The sequence below is a fragment of the Anas acuta genome, chromosome 20, assembly GCF_963932015.1.
Source record: "Anas acuta chromosome 20, bAnaAcu1.1, whole genome shotgun sequence".
Classification (NCBI taxonomy): domain Eukaryota; kingdom Metazoa; phylum Chordata; class Aves; order Anseriformes; family Anatidae; genus Anas; species Anas acuta.
Genome location: NC_088998.1, coordinates 9478514 through 9505543, shown reverse-complemented (window position 1 = coordinate 9505543; position 27030 = coordinate 9478514). Strand labels below are relative to the sequence as shown.

At 33.9% G+C, this 27030-nt stretch overlaps 1 protein-coding gene across 1 annotated transcript; it reads left to right on the top strand.

Annotated features, from left to right (window-relative positions):
- The first annotated feature begins 184 nt into the window (after positions 1-184).
- On the top strand, positions 185-27030 carry LOC137842581 (complement C5-like). Its single transcript, XM_068656790.1, has 41 exons — positions 185-323; positions 1295-1487; positions 2216-2378; positions 2895-2965; positions 3568-3659; positions 5275-5357; positions 5642-5732; positions 6040-6145; positions 6930-7056; positions 7371-7486; positions 7705-7905; positions 8470-8673; positions 9160-9369; positions 9550-9699; positions 10625-10754; positions 11094-11159; positions 11745-11945; positions 12590-12680; positions 13126-13202; positions 13865-14004; positions 14654-14875; positions 15463-15523; positions 16145-16234; positions 16533-16745; positions 16894-16969; positions 17792-17951; positions 18398-18493; positions 18753-18924; positions 19729-19934; positions 20310-20462; positions 20836-20898; positions 21295-21376; positions 22079-22130; positions 22861-22963; positions 23378-23452; positions 23551-23656; positions 23853-23939; positions 24320-24409; positions 25504-25587; positions 26104-26242; positions 26514-27030. The coding sequence occupies exons 1-41, from the start codon at positions 259-261 to the stop codon at positions 26641-26643; spliced, it is 5037 nt and encodes a 1678-aa protein (XP_068512891.1). The 5' UTR covers positions 185-258; the 3' UTR covers positions 26644-27030.

The following is a 27030-nucleotide window of genomic DNA, read 5'->3' as shown; positions in this document are numbered from 1 at the left end:
GACAGAATTGCTCCATATATTAAAAAAAAAAGAAAAGAAAAAGAAAAAGAAATCCTAAGTTTAGCTGTTTCGGATTCTTTGATTCTTTGTGAGTTAAAGAATTTGGAAGGGGCAATAACATTTTAGTAAAACAAGATCTGCAATTAATTATTAACTGTGGGTGATACGTATTGGTGGTATTTCTGTTCATCTACAGCAGAAGCCAGATAGGGTTGAATCCAGATTTGTTAGCATTGTTGGTGTGTTTTGTGTGATGCTATGGCTATTTTAATATTTTGTCTTGTTTTGTTATTTTCTGGAACAGCTTTTAGTCAAGATAAAACGTAAGTAAAACAAATATAGTATTTACTGGAAATGATACTTTATAATTGACCGCTATTTTAAGTGAATAGATACAGGATTTCAGTAGAGCCGGTGCAGAAGACACTACTCAAACTGATGTGCCTTCACAAGCAAAATTCTTACTAATGCATGTGGACTAACCTTAGAAAAAGGACTGCCGCTCCTGGAATTACTCAATTTGCTGCCAAAGAAAGAGGTAGAATCAACTCGTTACGTTCCATAAATTCTGGACATAACGAAAAGATAAATATGCAAAAAAGTTAAGTAAAGTTTGGCGCTTGATACCTTTTCTATAGTGCCTGAAGACATACTATGCTATGGGTTTCATACAAGCTCTTATTTATAGCAATCGATCTAAGTGCTGTTACCATTTCAGAAAAAGGTGCACGTATATTGAATGTGCAGCAGCACTTCACATATGTGTATTTACATGAGGTATATTATGTGTTCAGGTATTAAAGCCTGGTTTGTGGTTTTGTGGAATAATGCATGCTTCAGTTTATACAGCAATGAAGAAATTAGGGTAATCCTGCAAAAATTTACTCACATTTGTCTTCATTGTATGTTGCCCGTTCATTTCAATAAGAACGCTGCTGCTGGGAAAACTATACAAGTATGCTATTCGAAGCATTAGCGTTTCAGGTGTTCATTTGGCAAAATAAGTAATCATTTTTACATAAATATCCTGTCATAGTAGGCACGCTTTTCTGTGTCTGCAGAATCGAATCCATAAATATTGCCTAAGCTGTTATTTGGTTACATTACATTACAGATTTCATCAAAATGACTCTAACTGGGGCTATGCTGTTTTTAACTACTGTATTAGAATAACTTCACCTGGTCTTTAGCTCATTTGCTTTATCAGTGTCTACGTAAATAAGTTAGAAACGGAAGTAAGAAATATGAACGTATAGTTCCAATGCCCTTTGATTATTTCATGTTTTGTATACAGCTATGTCCTTACAGCATCAAAGGTTTTCCGAGTTGGGACATCTGAGAAAGTTGTGGTTCAAGCTTTTGGTTATGAGAAGGAATTTGCAGTCAATGTTGCCTTAAGAAGCTTTCCAGATAAGCTTGTTTCTTACTCGTCTGGCCGCATTTCTTTAACTCCAGACAACAAATTCCAAGATGCTGTAACTTTAACTGTAAGGAATTTGGACTTTTATTGTCATGTTTCTATTGTTGCATTTAGTCGTTAGTGTTAGAAAAACAAGATTGTGGTAAGCTTACGTTTGCTTAAACTGGGTGGAAAAGCCTCGGGCCCTGACTTGTCAGTTTGCTGCGTGTAGTTTATTTCATTTTAGTTTGTCTGAAATTGAAAATATATTGGATAAAATGAGTGTAAAGGAGTGATGTCAAAGCTAAACATAAGATCATATTATTTTAGAAACATTATCTTGTTTGCATAACATTCCAAAAAGAAAAAGGAAGGGATGGAGAAGCGTTCAGTGTGGACAAGATACCTCAAATGAGTGTTCAGAGTAAGCCAAAATGGCAACTGAAACTGAAACTCAAGCTGTTTCACCAAACTATCGACCACAACAGCAACGCTGGTGTGGCTGAGATTCGCTGTTTATATAAATGGAAGTCTGGTAAATTACAATGTCATAACTTCATAACTTGTGTTTTAACTTTGCTATTTCAGTTCTTGAAATAAATACAAAATTAAAAATACTTCTTTGTAGTTTAATATTTCCGACTGTTATCAATGATGTAAGCAAGAATAATCCCCTCCTGTGGATGTTTTTGTTTAATAATAATTAACAACAGAATATTAATTGCTATTCAGAACCTATTCTCAACAAGAAATGCTGTAGAAAAAAATACTAGAAAACTATTCTAATATTCTTTAACAGTATCTCATCTCCCCCAGCTTCAACCAGCAGATTTAGCAAGGACAGAGGATTCAGTCAAGTACGTGTATTTGGAAGCTGTTTCCCCACATTTTACCAGATTGAAAAAAATTCCCGTTTCCTATGAGAATGGCTTTCTTTTTATTCACACAGACAAACCAGTTTATACTCCCGATCAGTCAGGTAAATAATGTTTATTTCTCTTAGCTTTCACTTAGTTTTTACGAGCTGATGAGATTGACAGGGAATGAGGATTTAAATGTACTTTAAGCTCTTGTTCATAGTATGTTATCATCAGTCACTATGTATTTTCTTAATCATCAAAAGAATATTTTGAAATATTTGATCATAGTGTAGAAATTAATCATTTCTCCCGGTGTCCTCTCCTCTGAGTCCCTGCCCTCTACACCTTACATGATTAATCTGTGGCACAAACAGTGGAGAAATTGTACAGGGAATACGTATTAAAAAATTGTCAAGAAATAGTGATGACTGAATCATTGGTTTTGTGTATGTTGAGCTCATTTACTGCTTTTATCTGTTATTGCTAGCATGAATAAATATTGTTTGGATAGCATACTGACAAAAGCTCAAAGTCATTCTATAAGTACTAAAGAAATTAGTAGAGAAAAAGGTTGTTTTTGTTTTTTAATATTGATAACAGCATGACTTTGAGATCTATTGTAATGTTTCTTACAGTGAAAGTCAGAGTTTACTCTCTCAATGAAGATCTGCAGCCAGCTCGGCGAGAAACTGTCCTAACTTTTGTGGTATGTTGTTACTGAATTTAATTTTAATATTCTGTGGGTCAGAAAAGCAATAAACCTCGTTATATAGTAAATCAGCATTGCAATAGATATATAATAACATTGTCAGATAAATATTTTTGCAATAATAAAACTGTTAGATAAATATTTTTGCAGATAGCCAGACATCTTTTAAAAGATCTAAAACAGACTGCACACTTAGATCTTTTTTTTAACCTTAATATCTAGGGAAAGTATTTGTGAGAAAATTTTGATAATATATTGTTTTTTTATTGTTCTTTATTTCTTTTAAGATAGAAAAAATCAGTAGCTCCTGTGCTACATTTTTTTTTTAGCCGTAATGATAGTTATTGTTATTACAGTAACCTAGCAACATTAAGTATTGTGAAGTAACAACTTTTAATTGTTGGAAACACAGTAAAATGTTTTATCAGAATTTCAGAACCTGCATTTCTTTTAAAAAAATTTGCATTTTGGTGCTGTGAAATTGGCAAAACTCTTAAAAGCGTACATTATGGGCAGGGTCCCACTAAAATCCCCAAATGAAGATTTTTCTTTCAATAAGACTGATCTAACTGCTGGTTCTTTACTGTTATTTTTCAAAGGATCCCGATGGAGTAAAAGTGGATATCATAGAAGAAAAAGACTTTACTGGAATAGTTTCTTTTCCTGACTTCAAAATTCCTCCTAATCCTAAGTAGGTATAATTAATGCTCGTTGAGAATTATTAGCATAATACTGCCTTTTCTTTTCTCAAAAGACTACCAGAGTGTCTGTTGCTGATACACAGAGTGCCCCGACTTAAAACTTGGAGATTAGTATCATTTCACATAATCTGTAACAATGGTATAGATGAAGAACTCGTGACAAAGTGTTCTTTTTAGCTAACTTCCAAATGAACATTTGTCTCCTAAAGCAAAATGGGAAGCTTACTGCCTGTATTTCCAAACATATGGAATATTCTCACTGTAATGAGAGAAAGTGAGGAGATGCAATAAGTGAAGATACTGGTGATAAAACTGAAATAAGAGAGCAGTTGGTGGTGGGTTTGTCATGCTCAATTTAAAAATAAAATAAAATTTTCTATTGTAGAAATAGAAACACTGTCAAAAACATAGATTTCAATGAATGGAAGTGTATTTCATACATATACTCATACAAAACAACAATATTTTTCCAGTAACACCAACATACAGTATATGTGCCTCTACAGTTCTCCCTTTAGTCTTGAGAGGGTGCTGAAGATACACTGAGTTGGCAGAAGGATGCTTAGCAGGCACTTGAAAAAATGTTTTCTGACAAATTTACTGTACCTTAGTGGAGGGCTACAAAGATTATCAGAGAGCTGGAGCACCCCTCCTATGGAGAAAGGCTGAGAGAGGTTTGTTTGTTTTAGCCTAGAGAAGGGAGGACTCAGGAGCCTTCTAATACATAAAACTGGCCTACAAGAAAGATGGGAAGAGGCTCTTTACCAGCACCTAGTGATAGGATAGGAAGTAACAGTTTTAAAGTGAAAGGGAGTAGATTTAGATTAGAAGAAATTCATTATTGTAAGGTGGGTTAGATACTGGAATAGGTAGCCCAGAAAAGTTGCGGATGCCCTGGAAGCATTCAAGGTCAAGCTGAATGGGACCTTAAGCAACCTGCGCTAGTAAAGGTGTTCCCTGCCCATGACAGGGTGGTTGGAACAAATGATGTTTAAAAGTCCCTTCCAACTCGAGCCATCGTATGATTCTATGAAGTTTCTTTGAATGGTAAAACAGGAAGACAGGCGCAGTTAAATATGATCTGCACCTAGACGTTTTGTGGGCTTAAGGAAAGCAATTTGAAATGAAACGAATGCCTTTTGAGTGCTTCTAGTTGCAGGAAAAAATCATCCAGGTTATAGTAAATCAGATAGGTGATGCCCAATAATCCTGCTGACTACACTGAAACAGAGCTGGAGAGCCACAAATAGGCATTTGTCTAATCTCAGGGGTGATAATTGGCAAGTGGAAGATGGCAGCAAATAGTGCTTTAATGACTCCAGTTACATTTGCGGTCTTCCAAATACGTCTCTGCTTGTTGTAACTGTATGACAAAAAATTCTGACAGTAGTCAGAACATAAATAATGGTATATTCTTTTCAAATATGTATCAATCCTTCAAAATAAGTTTCAAGTAATTTTATTCAAAATATCAGAGTAGCGGAATCTTCTCAAAGAGGTATCGTACACGTGCAAAAAACTCAGTGCCTGACTTTTCTAATTATTAATATTTTCACTTTAAATAATAATTTTCATTTTAAAAAATAACGATTGTTGATATTGTAGGTATGGAATTTGGAAGATTGAAGCCAAGTACAAAAAGGATTACATAACCTCTGCTGTTGCAAAATTTGAAGTTAAGGAATATGGTAAGGTGTTCATGTACACGTGAATCTTCATTTTACGTGCCTTTTTTGCATGAAATTCATGTAGGGCAGCTATACAACACAGAGGAACAAAACACAGAAATGCTTGAAGTAACATTGGCCTACTTTATACAGCAATGGGATGCAGTATAGTGCCAAGTGGCAATATCAGTTCAAGCTAATGTCTCATATCAGTATAAGATATATGATGACATATTTGTGAGTATCTGTGGTTTGATGTTTAAAAACGCATCTAAGTGGCTTCATTTTCTACTCATTTTTTTCAGCGCTGCCAAGCTTTTCCATCGTCATACAGCCAGAACGTAACTTTATTAGTTCTGATAAATTTGAGAACTTCAGGATTGCTGTGAAAGCTAGGTAAGGAAATTAGGCTTTGATTTCTAGATGGGTGCCACATCTTTACCTTAAGGATGATTGTCCTGTGTTGAGAAGCTTCCTCTTTCTCAAGGAGCCCTATCATCACAATCATTTCTGCTATGTGAGAGAGCTAGGTGAACCTTTTTAAAATTCTCACAGAGTGATTATTTTTCAACAGAAGTGTTTGTAAAGCTACATAGGCATTTGTTTTCTGTTTCTTGCTTAGGAAATGACTCTCCTCAAAAATGAATGCTTTGTTGCAGCCATTAAGATCTTAAAAACATTTCTATCATTGTTTTATTCTCAGCTATTTTTATAATAAAAGGCTTCCAAGTGCTGATGTTTTTCTTCGTTTTGGAATAATTGAAGGAACTGGAAAAAGAATGATGCCTCGTGCAATGCATGTAACTAGGGTAAGAAAAAACAAGCCTAAATTGCTTAGTTCAGGACTGATCTAATTCCATTTAAGTTGGGGAGAATATCTTCCAACTCCATTTGCATCGACAGCTATTGAGTGTCAACTTTACCTTTGTAATCCTGTCACCAGGGGCATAGAAAGTTACTTTACAATGAAACTCAGAGGCAGCGTCTCAGACAGAACGGAACTTCAGTCTCATTCAATTGCTTCCTTGAGTAAACTGTGTTTGAAGTTTCTGTGAAACAACATTTTTGCTATCTATTTATAGAATAAACAAAAAGAAATCAAACATAGGATCAATGTAATAATACCAAATCAGGATTGGAGACAGACAAATCAAAATTATATCAATATGTTATGGGGAGACTGTTCTCCACCAGTTCCCCTTCCCTTACCTAGTCTGGTCTTTTTGTTTTATTCATTGCAGAATGATAAAAGTCATTATCTTCCCTGAATGAGCAGGGATATATCTGTGTTATTCGTAGAATCATAGAATGGTTTGGGTTGGAAGGGACCTTAAAGATCATCTGGGAATCACCTACCTCTTGTTTGGTCTGCATGCAGACTTCATAGCATGTACTATGGGTTGATTAATTGCTAATAATTATATAGGTAAAAAAGAATTCTTAATCATGAAATTCTACATTAAAATGTCTCCATCTTTGATTTCCCCTAAAACAGTCAGAGCAGAAACATGCTGAGAAGAATTTACTCATAGATTACCATATCTTATTTCTAAGTTATTGACTGTAAAGGAATACTTTTTATTTAATTTCCAGCTTGAAAATGGTGTTGCTGAAATCAGTTTTAACAGTAAGAAAGAAGTGAGTTACTTAGGATTTCAAAGTCTAGAAGAATTGGATGGGTCATATTTATATATTGCAGCATCAGTGATGGAATCTACGGGTAAGTTGCTTTCAAATGATTTCTTCAAACACATCTGCAAATGTAAACAGAACAAAAAAAAAAAATTATACAGCTAACTTTGTTAGTATCAGACTTTCTTTGGTACTCAGGAATCCTTCAGCCAGAAGCTTATAAAAAACAGCCTGTCCATCAGTGTAAAAATGGGGTTAAACTTTTTTTTTATTGCTATTTGTTTTCACAGTGCTAAGTGTTTAATTTTTAGGTGAAAGGACTTCACCATCAGAGACAGATTGTGCTGCCCTTTGAAGGCATGTGCCCTAGGATGTGCTTATTAAAAGCGGCATATTTTTTAGGTGGCCTCAGTGGTGAAGTAGAATATACTGGAGTCAGATACGTTGTATCTCCTTACAAATTGAACTTGATTGCTACTCCTCTCTTTATAAAGCCTGGACTTCCATTCTTCGTAAAGGTTAGTTAAAAGAAGTATTGTTGCACGTTACAACGTAAAATCCATAATGCAGAAGCCTTACTGTTTTGTTAATATCTGTAGGTCGTAACACACTTTTCATTTCCTTTGACTGTTTACTTTTTTTTTTTTTTTCATTTGCTACTGTAGAAGGTTAGCAGCTTGTTTTCTGCTTGAAAAATGTTGTTCATATAAGAAATGTTCTCTCTTCTAATGAATAGGTGCAGGTGAAAGATACAGTAGATCACTCTGTTGGAAACATCCCTGTAACTCTCACTGCAAAATCATTCACTGAACAAATGGATGAGACTGAGTTGGTATCAGAGGGTTCAGAATCTGGGAGAAGAATAACAAGCATCAATGATGGAACTGCTTTATTTGTTATTAATATCCCATCTGATAGCACGCTACTGGAGTTTCAAGTGAGTTAAATTCTCCCATTAACTTATTTCTTAGAAGATTTAATTCTGTGCTTTTGCCAGTGTACAGCACCTGTGGTAAGACTTTGCTCTTAAAAGTTAGTAGTTTATAAACTTCGAGGTTGTTCCCAACAATCAGTTATGAAACCTAAGTGCTATAATGAAACATTACTTCTATATTAAATTGTATTTGCATGTATTCTGAAACAAAATATCCCAATTTGTCATATATTTATTTAATAATAGTTGTTAAATAAAACACCTGAATGAATTACGAGAGAACAAATCTCTGAGAGTGATTCTCTTGTTAGATAGGAAGACGGATTATTGACCTTTTCTGATCTACTTTTTTATGGACATGCTTTTATACCGCCATTTTAATTTGACTTGGTATTTATATTTTTTTTTATTAAAGAAAACAGGAAAGTCTTGAGTTGGCTTATTTTCTTACCGTGATTGTTTATTTTCTGAAGTGTAACTTCATACTTAAACTATTCAGAAGTCAGGACATGCAGCTTTTGTTTCCTCCTTTGCTACAAAAATTTTTGGACATTATTATCTTTACAGATAAAAACTGTTGATCCACATCTTTCAGATGAAAACCAAGCAACCAAAACCTATGAGGCAAGAGCTTATTCATCATTAAGTCGGAGTTATCTATACATTGACTGGGCTTCAAACCACAAAGTACTTCAAGTAGGGGATTTCATCAATATTAATGTATATCCACATAGTCGGTATATTCATAAAATACATCACTACAGCTATTTGGTAAGTAACTGATGTTTCCACATGAAAACTTGAATTGAGATATGATCCTTAATGAAGAACATCAGCAGTCAGGATCTGTCATCAACACAGAATGTGTGCTGCTCAGAAAACTGTTCAGAACATGTACTCTGCCTTTGCCTATAAAATGTGTCCGTTCTATAGTTATAATTTGTTACCAGTCTCATGTTTAAATCATATATTAAGGCTGTATTGTTTTGAATTCTCACCCAATGTAGACTGGAGTTAAGAAGTAGTGCCAATCTGAGAGGTGTTTCAGGAGCTGAATCATCTCAGGAAGACAAAGATGCACAGAGACAGCAGTTCTTTTTACAGAGAGGGAGCTACCCTCCCTCGAACTAGACACACCAGTCCCAAATGCATTTCTGTGTGTGGTGGATTATATCTAAATGCAAAATAACTTTTACATATGTGAGACATGTAATATAAAATTTGACTTCTTTATTCTCCATCATCTTTCTACTATAGATCATGTCAAAAGGGAAGATAGTAAGCTTTGGAACTCAAAAAAGAATTAAAGATTTGGAATATGAACACCTAAGTTTTCAGATAACCCAAGAAATGGTTCCTTCAGCACGTCTTATTGTTTACTACATCGTCATGGGAGAAGAAACTGCTGAGTTAGTAGCTGATTCAGTCTGGCTGAACGTGGAACAGAAGTGTGGGAATAGTCTTGATGTGAGTAGTAAAATAGTCACTGAAATTTGTGGGTGTGCGTTCATTTTATGGTCAGGTTTTAGCTTGGTATTACACAAGCTCTTTAACAGTTCCTTAACATAATAAAGTGTCTGCCTCCAGATGCATTTATTTTGGATCAGTGTACTTTAAAAATAACTAACATTTGTTTTTGATTTGTAGATTAAGGTGCTACCAAGCAAAAAGACACACAGACCAGCAGAAGTCTTATCGCTTTACATGAAAACACAGTTCAGTTCCTTTGTTGCTTTGTCATCTATTGACAAGGCAGTATATGGAGTTATTGGAAGAGGAAGGAGAGCAATGGAAAAAGTTAAGTCGTAGCCAAAAAAGAAAAATAAGTTGCTGTTTGTTTCAGATTCATACTCAGATTGCTGTTACAGTTTTTGCCTTCAATAAACTTAAAAGTACACAGAAGAGCAATTCAACACAAAATAAAATGTGTGGGTTCTAAGTTATAAAAATAATTAATTCACTATGTTTTGATTTCCAGTAAAAGTAAATGGTGGTTTTAAAGCCCAATCTGAACTGTCTCAACAGAAATCTTCAGACTTGGACAAAAATAGGCTGCAGTGTGAGAGAGCTCTGTGGTCCGAGAGGCATAGAGACTACATTCTCCCTTGTAGTTCTTCCTAAAATCTTTTTAGGTTCTGTTTTTTTTTTAAGGGCATACTGTTAGAATAATATTGCAGATGCAATTATGTTCATAGGATTATAGAGGTTTTCAATCCTTGTAGAATTCTAGATATGTGTGTATGTAAGTAAACATGCGTATCATCTGTCACTGAGATAATTCCATTCCTGTGATAAAACGTGGCAGTTCTTTAATACCTCAGAACAGTCAGATACAAGATAGGTAGAAGATGAACAGGAGAATACTTTTGCACCAACCTTGAATTATTTGAATCTGTTTTCTAGTACTGTTGAATGCTGGGTAAAAATACTTGATTTGGTTTTCAACAAGCTAGACGGAGTATCAGAACTGTTACAAACATTAGTGAAGCATTCTGCCTCTGTTCTGCATAACTTGTTAGCTCAGACGCGCTACTAGAGCATGATTGTGTTGGTTCTGGTGCTTGAATTAGTTCAAATATCGTGAAATGGTACTCTTCAGTGTATTGTGAAGACATTTTCTAGACTAAAGTGGCCTTTCGGCATGTATAATTCTCTTACCTGTCATATGATATATATGATATTCCCCACCTTTTAGTTAGCTGATGATATGCTTCTTCCTCAGGTAATGCAAGATTTGGAAAAGAGTGACCTTGGATGTGGTGCTGGGGGAGGACGGAATAACGTTGATGTATTCCGAATGGCTGGGCTTACATTTTTAACTAATGCAAATGCTGATGATTCAAACGAAGCAGGTATATTTCTTAGTTTTAAACATGAAACTGTAGATTTTCTCTCTTGAAGTTTTCTATTGTGACTCACAGTTATTATATTGGAACCTAATAAAATTAGTAGGGCATGCATATACTAAGAAATACAATTTTGAGGGAGGAAAGCATTGTAGTTTGTGTGTCATTTTCTGTAATTTAAATTATATATATATATATATATATTATTTTTTTTTTGTAATTCAAATAATAGATTTTAAATCTCTACCAAATCTGGAAAGTGATTTTTTGGATTGAAGTGGGCTGTGTTATGACCAAGAAACTCCTGTCTTTCATAGTTTTTGTGTTTGTTTTTATTTTTAACAGATGAAACTTGCAATGAAATTGTAAGAACCAAACGGTCTGACTTCCAGGAGCGAATACACAAGGAAGGTGATAAAAAAAATATTTCAAAATATATAATTATGAAAAAGGTCATGTCTATTATAAATCGATCATCTGAGAGTTTGCATAGTACTTTTGATTGCTGTTATCCACTTAATGTAGTAGAGAGATGGACAAATATAGAAAATGATAATTTAGAGGGCCCCATTTATAAAGCTCCTCATCCATATGCTCAGTTTGAATTCTATAAGATTAAGTACCCATTGAAAATACAGCATATCTGTAAGATTTCTTTTTCCTACTTGGAAAGGACATATTCTGAAAACTCACGGTACTACCATATGGTAGTCTTTCCAAGTGACCACCTGTCAGTGACCAAGCCTGACAGAAGACCTGCCCGTTAGATCTTAGTGTAATAAAGCTCCTCTAATTTATATTTTAAATTCAGTATTGTAGTATAAAGTGTGTGTCTCTAATATTTAAACATTTACATGTTTATGCTCAATCTGGAATCTATACCTTCATTGAAATTTTGCAAGTTTTAAAAACACATTTAGTATAACAAGTTAAAATGCATTTGAAAATAAAAACATCATCTCAAGGAAGGGATTTTTGTTGTTGTTGTTATTTCAGCATCCAAATATAAACATCCAGCAATTAAAAGCTGCTGTATGGCTGGTGTAAAAGCATATCCAGTGGGTGAGACTTGCAGTGATAGAGCTCGGCGAGTTCGGAGTAATGAAAAGTGCATTTCAGCATTCAAGGATTGCTGTGAATTTGCCAACAGACTGCGGGAAGAAGAGCCTAATAAGCTGCTAATATTGGCAAGAATGCGTAAGTACAAGAACTTTGACTGTTGTGTGGAGATTTTTAATAGATTATGGATAAATACAGAGGTGATAGCTTTGTTAATCTAGTAACTCTCTCCAATTACCTGAGAGGGTTATTCGAGCAGATACTGTAGTCTCCATATACCTTGGTTGTATACCCCTAAAGAGGGGTAGGAGAGCAATTCTTTATTCTGTTAGGACTGTGCTGGAGAGCTGTGTTCTATTCATCCATGTTTAGAACAGGCAGCCATGCAAAATGGAATATTGTTGCCTGTGAAGGTAATGCTAACTTGAATGCTCAACTGGAATCATTTGCCCAGGCCTAAAACAGCCAATGGGTAACACGTCAGCACAGATCAGCGGGAGTGTGAAATCTTCTGTCTCCCATTCTCTCCTTATAATCTCTATTTAACAGGTTTGTTTGAATGTTGGACAGGTATCCACATTTATAAATAGTTTATTATAAATAAATAAACTTTTGATGAGGTTATTCACGTATCATTTTTTCTTGTATCAGAACTAACTTGAAGCAAATAGAGTTACAGTAACACAAAAGGAAAATACAATGATTTTCAGGCCTTTGGTGGAAGGCTGTTGGCAAGGGTTTTCTTTGTTTGTTTGTTTTCTTGATTTATGCATCTTCTACAGATTTTGAGGCTATCTTGGAACTGGATGAGGCAGAAGTTCGTAGCTATTTTCCTGAAAGCTGGTTATGGGAAGTTCACCAAGTTTCCTCTAGGTACTACTTTTCTCAAAGAAATTACTAACATTTGACTTAATCATCAGTTTAATAGAAAGTAATGCTAAAATTTTGACATAACCCGAGTAACTAGTCATACCCTAGATGTGTACTAAAATGCAGTTTTATATGAACACATATTTCGTGTCATGTTGTTCTAAATGCAGGATATACTGTCTGGTGCCCACATTGTTGAATCACTTTTCCTTTCACTTTGAACTTTGTTAAACACCAGCTTCTTTCAAGTCAGATAAAAACAAGCTTATTCAAACAAAACCCCTCTGTTCCCTAAGTATGTTCCCATTTCTTGTCCTGTCTGAGTCTGTCTTAGATACAGGAGTTGCTCTGGGCAGCTAGTTTTTATGTTGATTAGGTGTTGTTAACAAATGGCTAATAATAATGTATGAATGTGTTAAATGTAAAAGAATAACACTTCTAATTGCAGATCAAAGTCTCTGTCTATCACTCTGCCTGATTCACTGACTACCTGGGAAGTGCAAGGTGTTGGCATTTCTGATAAAGGTAGGTACTGCAACCTAACTAGCTTTTAGCCAAATAGTTACATAGCGTTTCTGTTTGGATTTTGTAGAGACTCTCATTTTAGTTGCCACATATGTTCTTTAATGTTCATTTTCTGGTTATTAAAGAGGAAAACATCAAAATTAAAAAAAAAAAAAGTTTAAAGTTTAAAAAAGTTTAAGGAACGATAATCACTGCCTTTCTTGCAGTGAACATAAAAATGCCAGGGCAAGACAAAGGTCTGTCTAACACAGTATCTTGTATTTGACAGTGGCCCATGATGACGAAGGAAGAATAACATCACAAATAGTTAGTGACTCTTCCTTGGCACAACTGGAGCGTCCAGCTATCAATAGCTTAGGGACTTGAGGAAAGGGAGAAACAGATTTTCTGATAGATACGGTAGTCCAGACAGAAGGTTTGCTTCTAGCTTTGGGAAGGGGTTGAAGCCCAAAGGACTGCTGTGTCAGCAAGTATGCAAAAGAAATGTATGTGAAAGTGAGTTTGTAAATGAAAACATACATGAGAAGAACAGGAAGCAAGAGCCGGTCATTTTTGAAAAAGCTGGACAAATTCAAAGTACATTTTGAAAAATGGTAAGATATCAATAAAGGTGGCAAGGATGTGGTTTATCAGAAGGGTGTTTTTGTGTTTGATTTTCTTAGGTATATGTGTTACTGCACCATTGGAAGTGCAAGTTGTAAAAGACATCTTCCTTAATGTTTATGTTCCTTATTCTGTGGTGCGAGGAGAACAAATTGAGTTAAAAGGATCAGTTTATAACCACAGAGCTTCTTCAATTAAGGTAATTTGTGGCCTTCATGAGTTCTGTTGAAATAGTGACAAAATAAACTGAATAAGCATTTCCTCTGCTAGTATCTAATATAAACACATCGTGGTATCAGATTTCTCCAATCCTTCAAGAGGTGTTATATATGCTCTGCATAACTATGTAACGATAAAATCCAGTCATTACTCATTTAATTTCCAGCCATTCTGATTACAGTGTTGTCATGCTCTTACATAGCAAATTGCCTCACAGAAGTTCAAATCCACTTTTCTATTCCAAATGTTAGGATAAAATGTCAAGTAACTAATGGGATTTTTAGAATAACTTGCTCCAGAAATGACAGATTACTTTGTCTAGAGTTTTTACATAAATGGACTACTTTTAATGAAATGCATTTAAACAGAAATACAGAATTATTGAAAAGTATGCAAAGGTATTTTTGGTTCCAGGATGTTGAAAAGGACATCTGTTAGTGTGTCTCTAATGCAAATAGTAGTAATTCCACAGTTAGTAACACTCGTAGCACTTGTTCATGGTAAACAGAAAACAAATATTATGGTTTAATAAAAAAAAAAAGTTCAGGATAGTATTTCAATGGCTTTAATATTTCTCTGGTATTGTACCTGTCATGGAGGTGAACATTAAAAATCTTTCTACTTTTCAGTTCTGTGTTAAAATAGCAGTTGGAGATGGAATCTGTTCTTTCGGAGGTTCTGCAACTACTGGATCAAGGATACATGGTTGTAATCTTAAGTATCTAGGTAGCAGTTCTTCATCGCCATTTATGTTCAGAATACTGCCTTTGGAATTAGGTCTTCACACTATCAACTTTACACTGCTGACAGACGGAAACAGTGAAACTGTAGTTAAAACATTACGCGTAATGGTAAGAAAAAAATTTAAAATGTTTAGAGTGTTTTTGAATTTCGTATCGATTCAGTCTCAAGAAGTACAAAATATATGAAATCAATATATGAATATTGATTTATTTTAATGTTACCATGCAAATATCATGTAGTATCATTGAATTCACTGTATGCACTGCAAAAATACATGACCAAGTATTTGCATATGTCCATTTTTAAACTTTGCATATAAAAATTGTCAGGACAATGCATACAGATTTAACTTAATAAGCAAGAAGGATATTGTATTCTAAGTCACTTTGTTCAAATTTTCAAGTGCTTAAGCATACTACATTGAAAGATACTTTTTTTGGTATTTTTTTACTTTCCAAAGCTTTTATTTAAACCTTTTGTTAAATTTTCTCAAAAATTTTGGGAGATAGACTACAAACTTAAATATAGAATAGGTGCAGAACAACAAGGTTTTTGGTTTACAAAAGTTAAACTCAGCTACACAGAAGGGTGTAGACAGCAAAGATACTAAGGTTTCAAACTGTTGCTTCAGCTAATGTATGTGATTAAACAAAAGTGTTTTAATTTTCTACTTTTTTCCTCTTAATGATTACAGCCAGAAGGCATTAAAAAAGAACTTCATGCAGGTTTCACTTTGGATCCACAGGGTGTTTATGGTATGAGAATATATGCCTTCATCTTCTTTCTTTATTTTTTCATTTTCTTGATTCACATAGTTATGATGATCAGTTTTTCCATAACGTGAAAAATTTGTGGAAATGGAAAAATGTGCTTTTCCTTCTTGACATATTCTTCATATGACCCTTTCAAGGATTTATTGTTCTTTCATTGACAAATCCATCTCAGAATAGCTAGTCTTTCAAAAAAAAAGTGTTTTTTTTCTTAAAGTAACATTTTTATCTTTTAAAATAATATAATACTAAGCTTTTCTCAGTGTGCTTGAAAATTGATTAGCATTTGCTTTAGTAATGAAAGTAGCATATTTTCTCCTTTAACCAGAGGTGACTCTGAAAAAAGAAAAATTAGGTCAAGATTAGATTTTCTCTTAACACTAATGTCAAAAGAAAGATTAATGTGTTTGCATCTGTAATTTTTCAACAGTCAATATTGTTTGTATGTACATTTGGGGATAGTTGTAGTTTTCATGTTGTTTCTTTTGTTGTTGTTGCTGACTTCTCAATAGTTGAAATCTTTAAATGTCTATTACATCTAAATCCTCTATTGAATTAGATTTTGCAGTATATTATATATTCAATATTGAACCTTTTCAATTATAGGTGCAGTCAAGAGACGCCAAGAATTTCGTTATAAAATACCACTAAATCTGGTCCCTAAAACAAAAATTGATAGAAGTGTCAGTGTAAAAGGTAAATTGAACTGAAGCTTTTAGTCTATTACTCTTAGTACATATACAGTGTCTCTATGTATGTTCTGTGTATCTTTGTTCTGTCTTACATCCTTTGTTTACATTTGCCTGAGTTTATTCCTAGCTTCTTCTTTTCAGTAAAGTCTTTGTAGATCACCTTTTTATGTAAAATTTTAAATACCTCATATAGAATAACTGCTTACATGTATAAGTATCAGATTCTGCCCTTGGATTCACTTCCATTATCATTCTTTTAAATCATTTTTTTTTTTTTTTTTTTTTTTTTTTTATTTCCACAGGACATCTTATGGGTGAAGTGATTGCCACAGTCCTTAATCCTAGTGGTATTAGTATTCTTACTAATCTTCCAAAGGGCAGCGCAGAGGCAGAGCTCATGAGTATTGCCCCTCTTTTTTATGTGTTTCACTACTTGGAAGCATCAGATAACTGGCACATACTGGGTTCCAAAACCTTAACTTCCAGAACTGAAATGAGGAGGAAGATGAAAGAAGGTAGAAAAATATAGCTGCTTCTCTTGCTTCAGAGCTGTAGAAGTGCATAAATTTTGCTGAATAAGAAAGATCGTGTATCTGAGTAAGCAAACACAATTTTAATATAAATCTCTTCTCATAACTTTCTTTCTGCCTAATATTCCCTTAGGAATTGTAAGTGTTTTGTCATACAGAAATGCTGACTTCTCATATAGCATGTGGAAGAATGGGCAAGCTAGCACATGGTAAGTTAAAAAAATCTTTTGATTAGTATGAACGGGAAAAGCTTCATTCAGCCCTTTGCTTTCAATTAGGACAAGTGAGCTTAATGGTAGATTTATATGATGCTTATAGCTCTGAATAGTATCTTTTCATTTCTTGTTTTCTTGTGATATATATTTTTTGTGTGTCCATAGTTCACACCATTACAAGCAAGTTGGACCTCGGGGTCCATACATAGGTAGACATACCTGAGATAGTTTCTAACTCTTCTTTGGGCTTGGAATTTTACAAAAGGACTATGTAGAGCTTGGTTTCCTGCTCAAGCAAAGGTTGCACTCCAAGTTTGAAGAAGGAAAGCTAGGTACAGGGAGGAGCAAAGGAAAAAAGGTGATACCCCTTGTTCACAGAAATATGATACTTAAAAGATATCAAACAAAAGGGGGTAATACTGTCTATGGAAAATAAAGTCTACCATTGCGAATTAGGCAAAATACATAGTCACTGTCTTTCCTTTCATGACAGCAAATGCAACTGGCTTATAGAAAGAAAGAAGTAAGATGCTTCAGAAGCATCTTCCTTAAGATCTGATGAAAGAAAAAAATATTTTGGACATGTATAGAGTAATGAGTTTATATTCTGAACCATGGGATTTGGTCCTAGTTATAAAATTATTTATGGCTAATTATTGACTGTTTGTTAAAAATTAAAATTCATTTGCTATATTCTTTGAACTGTGGGAGTGGATAGCACACCTAAAACATAAATAATGGATATTTTTCTAATCTCTAACAATGTGATAGTATCTGATAATCAAACAAATATAATCTGTTTGATTTCTTTGGCAGGTTGACAGCTTTTGCTTTAAGAATTCTTGGACAAGTTAATCAATATATAAATCTTGATCAAATTTCTGTTTGTAATTCACTTCTGTGGTTGATCGATAACTGTCAAATGCCAGATGGGTCATTCAATGAATTTTCAGATTATCAACCAGTGAAACTACAGGTATGAAAACCAAACATTTTGTGTGTGTACGTACAGTAAAAGATAAAGACGCAGGAGGTGCAAGGTATTTACGGCTGCATTTAACCAGAAAATCTAGTCAAAACAATTTTGCTAAATTTGCCTCTTTCCGAACTCATTTAAAGAAAGCACAGTATTAAAACTTTTCTGTCTTGCCAGTAAAAGTAGCTGTGTGACACTCAATATTTAGAAAGAAAAAAAGTGTAGGTTGATTTTTACAATTTAATAGCCCAGCTTTCTAGTAACTTTTTATGTTTTGGCCTTTTTTTTTTTCATTTTTTTTCAATAACCTATTGCATTCAAAAGAGTTGAATTATTATTTCTTACCAGAATTTCTATTTGTTTCCTTGCATAAACTGTAAAAAGTTATATTTATCTAAATTAACTCTTATTTCTATTTATTTATGTGATTATATTTGATTTTATAGGGTACATTACCTAGAGAAGCTAAAGAAAAATCTTTGTATCTCACAGCATTTTCTATTATCGGAATTGAAAAGTCAATGAAGATATGTCCTACTCAGGTAAATACTGCTTTTATTTCTGCCAGCAGTCATATGCTGGGATTCTAATTTCTTGCATCTTCTTTAACATCTGTTCAAAGAAATCAACACTTTTTTTTTTAGATTTAGTTGCTTTCAAAATCAGTAAAAGAACAACAAAATTATGGATCAGTATGTTTTAAGATATATTGTAGAAAATACTATATATCTCTATATTATCTTTTTTGTGTTTCTTTAAAACTATGTCTATTACTAAGCTGTAGTCTGTTCATCTTTTCAGAAAATCCATGATGCTAAAAATAAGGCAGGAGATTATTTAATGAAAAATGCAGAGTCTGCACAAAGCCCCTTTACTATGGCAATAATTTCATATGCGTTAGCTCTTGTGGATTTGAACCATCAGTCTGCACGATTGTTGTTCTCTGCACTGAAGAAGGAGGCATCTGTCATAGGTATTGCTTATTAAGTTCTCTCAAAGTGCGTATTGTAGTTGTTTCTCAGGTGGACTTTTCTTTCATTTTTAAAAAAAGTCTCTAATGGGCTTCTACTTGGATCATTATTTTCAATGGTGCTTGCTCTGGCATATATGAATTTTTAGTCTTGTGTTACCTAGTATTTTTTCAGGGTTTAATCCTGCTTTTGGCTTTTCAGCAGTGCAATTTCATAAGCAGTGTGCAAGTTGGTTAGACATTTGTCATTCCTCAGCGTATCACAATGTTTGTTCTGTCTGCTTTCTTTTTTATGCAAGTGTCTGTAGGGGGTTATTTTTGTCTGCCTGCTCATCCTTGTGATGTGACTACATTCTTCTTTACCTCAAACTGGAGTTTCTCACAGTATCTGCCAGCGCCCTCACTTTTGCTTTTGAGGGGGTTTCCTCTTAATTTCTCACTGGCTGATGAGGGACTTCGTAATCTCTTGTGAATGCTGTTTATTTTTAGTGCTTTTTGTTAAAGGCAAGAGACTCAGTCTGTTCTCCTAGAATAGAAAAGTTTTGCCCTGCATGTAGAAATTGACATTAAAAAAAAAAAATCAGTATTCTATTTATCTGGCCACTCTGTCACTGTTCAGGACCAGTAATTATTTGGATGTGATTCAGATGCTTTGCATCAGGTCTGTTTATCATCGGTTTCTAGAATAAATATCAGATTTATAAACATAAAAGCATATCTTCATTTCCTGTTAAATGTAGAGAGAATTCCTCCTTTTCTCCTTGACCTGAGTAGGCAACCTGAAGCCTGGCTTTTGTGTTTTTGTAGGTGAGCCTCCTATTTATCGTTTTTGGAAAGATAGTTTAAAAACATTAGACCACCCCACTCCCAATTCTGTTACTGCACAAATGGTTGAAACTACAGCATATGCATTGCTTACTGCACTGCTAAGAGGGGACAAGAACTATGCTAATCCAATCATCAAATGGTTGTCTGAAGAACAAAGGTATGGTGGAGGATTTTATTCAACACAGGTGAGCTTTAAAATACTTTGTTCCCATTCCTCAAATACCAAAATCTAAGCAGCCTTATGAGGGTAATATCATTAGATGACACCTTTGACAATTTCAGCATCCTTTCTGTGGTACTAGTATCAAATTGCTCTGATACTATGATTTTCTTTCTTTCTGGGAATTATGACTTCTTTTTCAGAAATGCATTATAAATAGAAATTTGCAAGCTGGTAAATATCTTACAACTGTGTTAAGTGTATTGCTGAGATGCTGCTAAGCTGTTTATCTGGTAATGGTTACTGTCATCCCATTTAGGTAGCAGAAAATGAATTACTTTGTAAAAAATGTTTACTTTTTAATTTTAGAAAGTAAATCTTTATAATTGATTTCTGACAGGACACTATTAATGCTCTTGAGGCCTTGACTGAATATTCCCTTCTTGTCAAACGGCTTAATTTGGACATGAGTGTTAAGGTAGCATACAAAAATTATGGAGATCTTCATCTATTTAAACTGACAGAAGAAAATTTTGTGGGAAGAACTTTGACAGTGAGTGAATGGCTTCTCTTTTGAAAAGTTAAAGCAAAATTCCCAGTAACCTGTTAAATAGTTCTTTGACCTTTGAAATCAGTACTAAAGTAGCTTTTTCTTTTAATAAAATGGTATTAAAATGACATAGCAAATGTTTAAGAAATTTGCTTATCTGCTACATTTAATCATTTTTTAATATGTAATTCATTTAAATTTAGCATTTCTGCTTGTTTCTGTGATCTTTTTGTAGAAGCTGTTTGTAGCCTTAATTGTATTTAAGAGGTAGGAAAGACAAGTAGATCATCAGATCTGAATTACGTTCTTGTTAGCACAGTCATTATTATTTTTCTTATTACCTTATAACTATTTATATTTAACATCAATCCTTTAGGTACCTTTGGAAGATGACATATATGTAAGCACTGGCAGCAGCACTGGCATAGCTACAGTAAATGTAAGTATGGAACCTTTTTTGTTTTTTAGTAGTGTCTCTGGTTTGTTAATGTGAACATTGAAAAAGAAAGTGATTTTTTCATAAGGTATTCTAAAAATGTATAGGTATACACAGGTATTCTAAAATGTAAATATTCTAATGTAGTAGTATCTATGTTCATAAAAATAATCAGGATAATTTTTAGTCTTTGAAATACAATCAGCAAGAGTGGTGTAGTTTTGCTCAAGAATTTTATGTTTTATCAAAACTAAACATGCTAAGCATGCTGTTTGTTTTTACTTGTATTGTATTCCTCTAACTCAAAATTCTGAATTTTCACTTTTTTTTTTGTTTTTTTGCCATATTTGAGGATTGTTTACTGTTTCTATTTTGTCTAATTTATTTGTATGTTTGTAGGTGAGGACAGTATACAACTTAATCGGTACTTCTGAAGAGTCATGTAACTTTGAATTGAAGATTGTTCCAAAGCGAGATGATGGTAAAGGGTTAAACTGGTTTTAAATAATAGTACCCAGATCACTGCAGGGGAAAAAAAAAAAAAAAAAAAAAGGAAAGCTTATTTAACAATGTGCTTTTTATTAAGAATGAAACTAAAAAAATATCTTACTTTTTTTCAGTGGAATGCAAAACTGGAAAAGAAATTGCTAGAAGCCTTCTTAGGCCTTCTTGAAACTATTGTCTTTTTGTGAATAGAACTAATCTTTAATGTATTTCTGTTAGTTACATTTTTACTCATTTATGGAAGGGTTATTACAATTGGGGCAGTGAGGAATACAAAATTCTAGCAGAAGAAAGAAATATAGTAGGACTAGGAGGGTGGTTTGGGGTTCTACGAGGTAAGAAAAAGTTCTTAGAAGGTAAGTTCTACAAAGTACTGAAAGTTGTAGTCCAGTTACAGCAGGGTGTACAAACGCATTCTGAGCTTTTGCCATGAAGTAGTTTTAATAACATAAGTGTGTGATAAATAATACTAAGCATTAGAGCTGATATTTCACCTGAATTATAAAAGACTTTAGTGTTGTTTGTAGCTACATGTACATAATGAGTTCCTATGAAAAATTGCTACCAAAATTATTTTAAAAATTCTCTTTCAATTACGAAAACACTTTACAAGAATTTTGGGGTTGCTGTTCCTGAGGAGTTTTAAGATCACTTATTTGACTCTACTTGGTATGACAAGGTTACAGAATAGAAGATGGTGGGCCACTTGGGCGCATAGAGGCTTGTGCAAAGTAAGTACAGCTGGTGGGGTTTTACTTGGGTAGTTTGTCTCAATTACTGTGGAAATAATAACAAACTTTTACTTTTAAAGGTTTCATTTAAACTTAATGCTGGTTCTAAATGTCCTCAGTTTCCTAAGTTTCAACACTCCTACTAACAAAGGTGGAATTCCCAGCTGATGTGTTAAGGAATTGGAGCACTGCAAACGAAATGCACTGTGGCTCTACAGATACATAATGACAGTACTCTAAGAATGTTACAGACTTTTTGGTCTTACATTTTTTCTTAGTTATTGTTTTAATATTACATTAGCTGACATTAGCATTATATTCGCTTATGCATTAGCATTATATTCAATTTCTTTTATTTTTTTAAGAGATTGAAATGTTTTTATTTGCTAGTCCTCCCTTATTAATAATTGCATCTGGTCTTCTGATCTTGTTTTCTTCATTTTTCTTCCTTTTTATGCATGTGTGTAAACAGAATTGGGATTGATTGTTACTTTTTTGGGAGAGTATTTTTTGTTGATTTATATCTGGGTTCTTCGAGAACATAAGTATTAAGAAAAGTTCATATCCATGATATTGACAAAAATCTGAAATGATTCATCTGGAATATTTTGCTTCATTATGATGTTCTAAACGTTGGTAGAATTTTCCTCATGATTTTCTGGGATTACACATTGAAGTTTACTTTCTGTTTCAGTTATGTTTAACTACTTCTATTTTTAATCTGTTTTAGGTACAAGCCCAGCACGAGAGAGCCACAGTCAGGGTCTGCTCATGCTGTGATGGACATAGGTTTGGTTAGTGGATTGGAAGCAAATATAGAAGACTTGAATACTGTAAGAATTAAAAAAACTTTATTTCTTTTACTGAAGTGTTGCTCTTTTTTTGACAGAACTATGATATTGACTGTTCAATTGTAATTGTTGTTCAACATGTCAATATCAGTTAAAGGCAACCCGAGCTATACTTATACTTACAGGATTTAAATAGGATACTAAATGTGGACTCAAGTATCCCTTTAAGGATAATTATCTTTCCAATTCTTTGTTATTTTCATGCAATGAAGATAAAAAGGATAATTTCCTTAAAAAATAAAAATAGTTTAAACATTATAAGAAGCAACACTGAAATAAGTTTTTTGAATCTCAGAATTACGTAAAAGCTAGTGATAAGTAAACGTTCATGATCATCCAAAAATCTTTAACTGTTGAATAATTTTTTTTTTCTCTGTTTTTTTGTTTTCCCTACAGCTTGCAAGTGGAGTGGATCAACTGATAGCTGATTATGAGATAATAGATGGACATGTTGTTATTCAGATAGACTCTGTATGTTACCCCTTTCATAACTTTAAGAACAACTTTAACTCTTCGGAATCACTGTGTTTCCTTTATAGAACTCCTTAATTCATGTGTCTTTCCAATAGGTTCCAGCTGATAGTTTCCTCTGTGTTGGGTTCCGAATAAGTGAGCTTTTCCATGTTGGAATGCGAAATCCTGCTACATTCACTGTATATGAGTATCATGCACCAGGTATGTATTCCATGTCTTCAAATTCATGTGTGTTCTTTTCAAATGTTTATTCCTTCTTGAAGACTACATTTTTTCTTCTTCCACAGCTTTATAATCCTTGTTACTTTAAGCTCAGGTAACTTCTGACTCACAAAGTTTCAGTGCTGACTTCTTGAATTTTCTATATTTATTTATTACAATTTTTTGTATCTTCTAGATAAAAGATGCACTATATTTTATAACCCATATGGAGATGAAAAACTTGTGAGGTTGTGTGAAGGAAATGAATGCAAGTGCATGGAAGGTAAATTTTTTTTAAGATGTTTTGCCATTTCATTTGGTGGGAAAATGCAGTTTAATGCTTTGGACAAAAACATATTAACACAAGGAAAAATCCTTGTAAGAACACAGCTGTTGTCCTCTAAAATTTTACATTAAAAAAAATAAATAAATGTGTGAACTATAATCATGGTTGTCCAATTGGATTAAGTTCAGGCAAGTAAGGATACTTTTTCTTTTTTCAGCATTCATTATTCCACCATACACTCCCATAATTACACTTTTTCTCAGTTACAGCAGATTATTCGAGCAGGTAGAGATCCATCGTGTTTTATCTGAAGACATGCAATGACATTGTCCTAACGCTGTTTTTTGTTGTTTTTTTTTTTTCTCCTCTCAATGTAGCTGAGTGTAGTAGAATACAAGGAAGACTGGATCAGTCAATAACTGCTGGTATCAGGAGAGAAGCTGCATGCCAGAATGATATTGCATATGGTAGTATTTGAATTGTCTTTACCTATTTCTCATGCTCTTACTCAGTCACTTCTTTACTACTGCTGCAGAATATTTTGTTCCAATTAGATCTTTAATGATCAAAATTCAGCAGGCATACACTGTATGAAGGTAACATGTCAGAGCAGAGACGAGTAAGTTCTGCCCATACCCTTTGCTGAACAAAACTCATGTAACAAGGGTTATTGACCCAGGAAACCTGGTCTGATGAATTCTGCTGTTTTTTCTCTTGGTGTCATTCTAACATGATCATGTAGATTGACGGGCCAAGTCCAGATGCATGACATTAAAAAAAGCTAAGTTCTGGATTCCTGCTGTTGGAGCAAAACAACCTGGTGCAGTGGCATAGGTTTGGGGAAGAGTGGCTGGAAAGTTGCCCAGCAGAAAAGGACCTGGGGGTGCTAGTCAACAACCAACTGAATGTAAGCCAGCAGAAATAGTGTGGCCAGCAGGATTAGGGAAGCTATTGTCCCCTTTTGTGTAGCAAGACTGCATCTTGAATACTGTGTTCAGTTTTGGACCCCTCTCTAGGAGAAGGATATTGAATTGCTCAAACTTGCGCAGAGAAGAGCAACAAGGCTGTTGCAACAAGGAGGATATCAGTTTCTTTTCTCAAGTAACAAGTCATAGTACAGGAGGAAGCAGTTTCCTATTGCACCAGGGGAGGTTTAGATTGGATATTAGGAAGAATTTATTAACAAGGAGGGTGGTCAAGCACTGGAATGGACTGCCTATGGAAGTGGTGGAGTCCCCGTCCCTGGAAGTACTGAAGAGACATGGATTTGGCACTAAGGGACATGGTTTAGTAATGGAACTTGGTAGGTCTGGCTGACGGTTGGACTTAATGGTCTTGAAGGTCTTTTCCCATCTATATGATTCTATGATTCTGTGTAGCTTTGGGGTCAGGGGAAGTTGCAGGCCATCAGATGAGAACCATGCAGTGTATAGCCGTAGCCATGATTTTCCCAGAAGTTAAGGGACATTATATTCTCTACCTGAGCATCTGTAAGGCATTTAGAATATATTGCAGGAAAAAAAAAGGAATAACAAAAACTTTGTTATGTGTTGTTTTGCAGTTTATAAAGTGAACATCTTGTCTCGTCGTGAAGAAGGTCATTTTGTAAAGTATTCTGCAACTATTCTAGATCTCTATAAAAGAGGTTTGTGTCCTATTTTTAATCCATTTAACTATTTTACTTAGAGCAAGATCTGTCTTGTTGAGACCAATGAAGCAGTTGACAAAAAACAAGAGTCAAATCTAGTCATTTCATGAAAGTAGAAAACCTTACTCTCAAATACAGCCCTTGAGCATTCTTTTATGCCCTAAGAAAGGCACTGTATAATGTTTTTAAACAGCTTTTATCTATTATAGCTGTTGTTAACAAACCTAAACTGTAATCAGTTAAACATCTCTTGTGTGACAAAACAAGTTGAACATATTCCACAATCAATTAATACAGTTGTGAGTTGTTTAGATATATTTAACATTCCATTTAATTTAAAAAATCTTCTGCAGGAAACATGTTTTATATTATCAAATTTTCTTGTTTTATAACGTGTCAAATGGCTCACTTGACTACACTGTGCTGTAGAACATGTTAATGTTTTCTATTTCATGCACGTGTAACTAAAAATTCTCTTTGTGAAATTTTCTAATTCTTGACATTCTACTTCAGGGCAGGCTTTTGCTGAAAAAAATAATGAAATTACCTTTGTTAAAAAGAAGACCTGTACTGATGTTGAACTGAGCCCAGGAGAGCAGTATTTGATCATGGGCAAAGAAGCCCTAAAGATAAGCATTGGTTACAGTTTCAGGTAAGTAATTTAACATAAGAATGTGTTAAGATTTAATCTTAAAGTATGTTGTCAAGTGGCGAGTGTTTGTATGTAATAATTCTCATGTAATATATAATTTATTTTTAAAGTATCCATTGACCAATGATAACCCAGTGTGTTTTCAGATGTGTAAATTTATAACAGGATTATGAACACAAATCAATCTATTTCATATTGTAATGCTTTTCCTGTTAGGCAATTCCCTCCCCAAATCTTAGGAGCAAATGTGCATTTTCTGTTGTCTTTTTAGATTCCAGTACCCTTTGGACTCCAGCACTTGGATTGAGTGGTGGCCTTCAAACACAGCATGTACATTTTGTCAGGAATTTTTAAACAGAATGGAGGATTTTGTTGAAGATCTCATCATCAGTGGCTGTTGATTTACGTGGATAATTTTTTAATTGAAAATACAGATATAAAAAAAAATCACAAAAAAAAATCCTCAGCTGTTCAGTAATTATTTTCAGAATTTAACATTCGTGACTAGTTCATCTTGGAAAACACTCTTAGCTTGTATTTCAAAGCCACTTTCTTATAACCTGGTAATTTTCAAAGTACGTTTTTTAAGCTTGGATGGAAGAATAAAGCAGAATACTGCAAAGACATTTGAAGTGAGATGAAGTGAAATGGAATGACTGTAAATATGGAAAATGCTGTCTTTTGCCAGAATAACCCTCAGAAGCACTGAAATCCAATGTCTTATTAAAACATAACCCTTACTTCAGAAAAAAAAATAAAAAATAAAAAAGAATTGTTTTATCAAATAA

Bases quoted from the DNA above. Each gene is read 5' to 3' on its own strand.
- LOC137842581 (XM_068656790.1), top strand. From the start codon at position 259: ATGGCTATTTTAATATTTTGTCTTGTTTTGTTATTTTCTGGAACAGCT. The intron at 18,925-19,728 runs GTATTGCTTATT...GTGTTTTTGTAG, and splicing joins GAAGGAGGCATCTGTCATAG to GTGAGCCTCCTATTTATCGT. The intron at 20,899-21,294 runs GTAAGTATGGAA...GTATGTTTGTAG, and splicing joins CTGGCATAGCTACAGTAAAT to GTGAGGACAGTATACAACTT.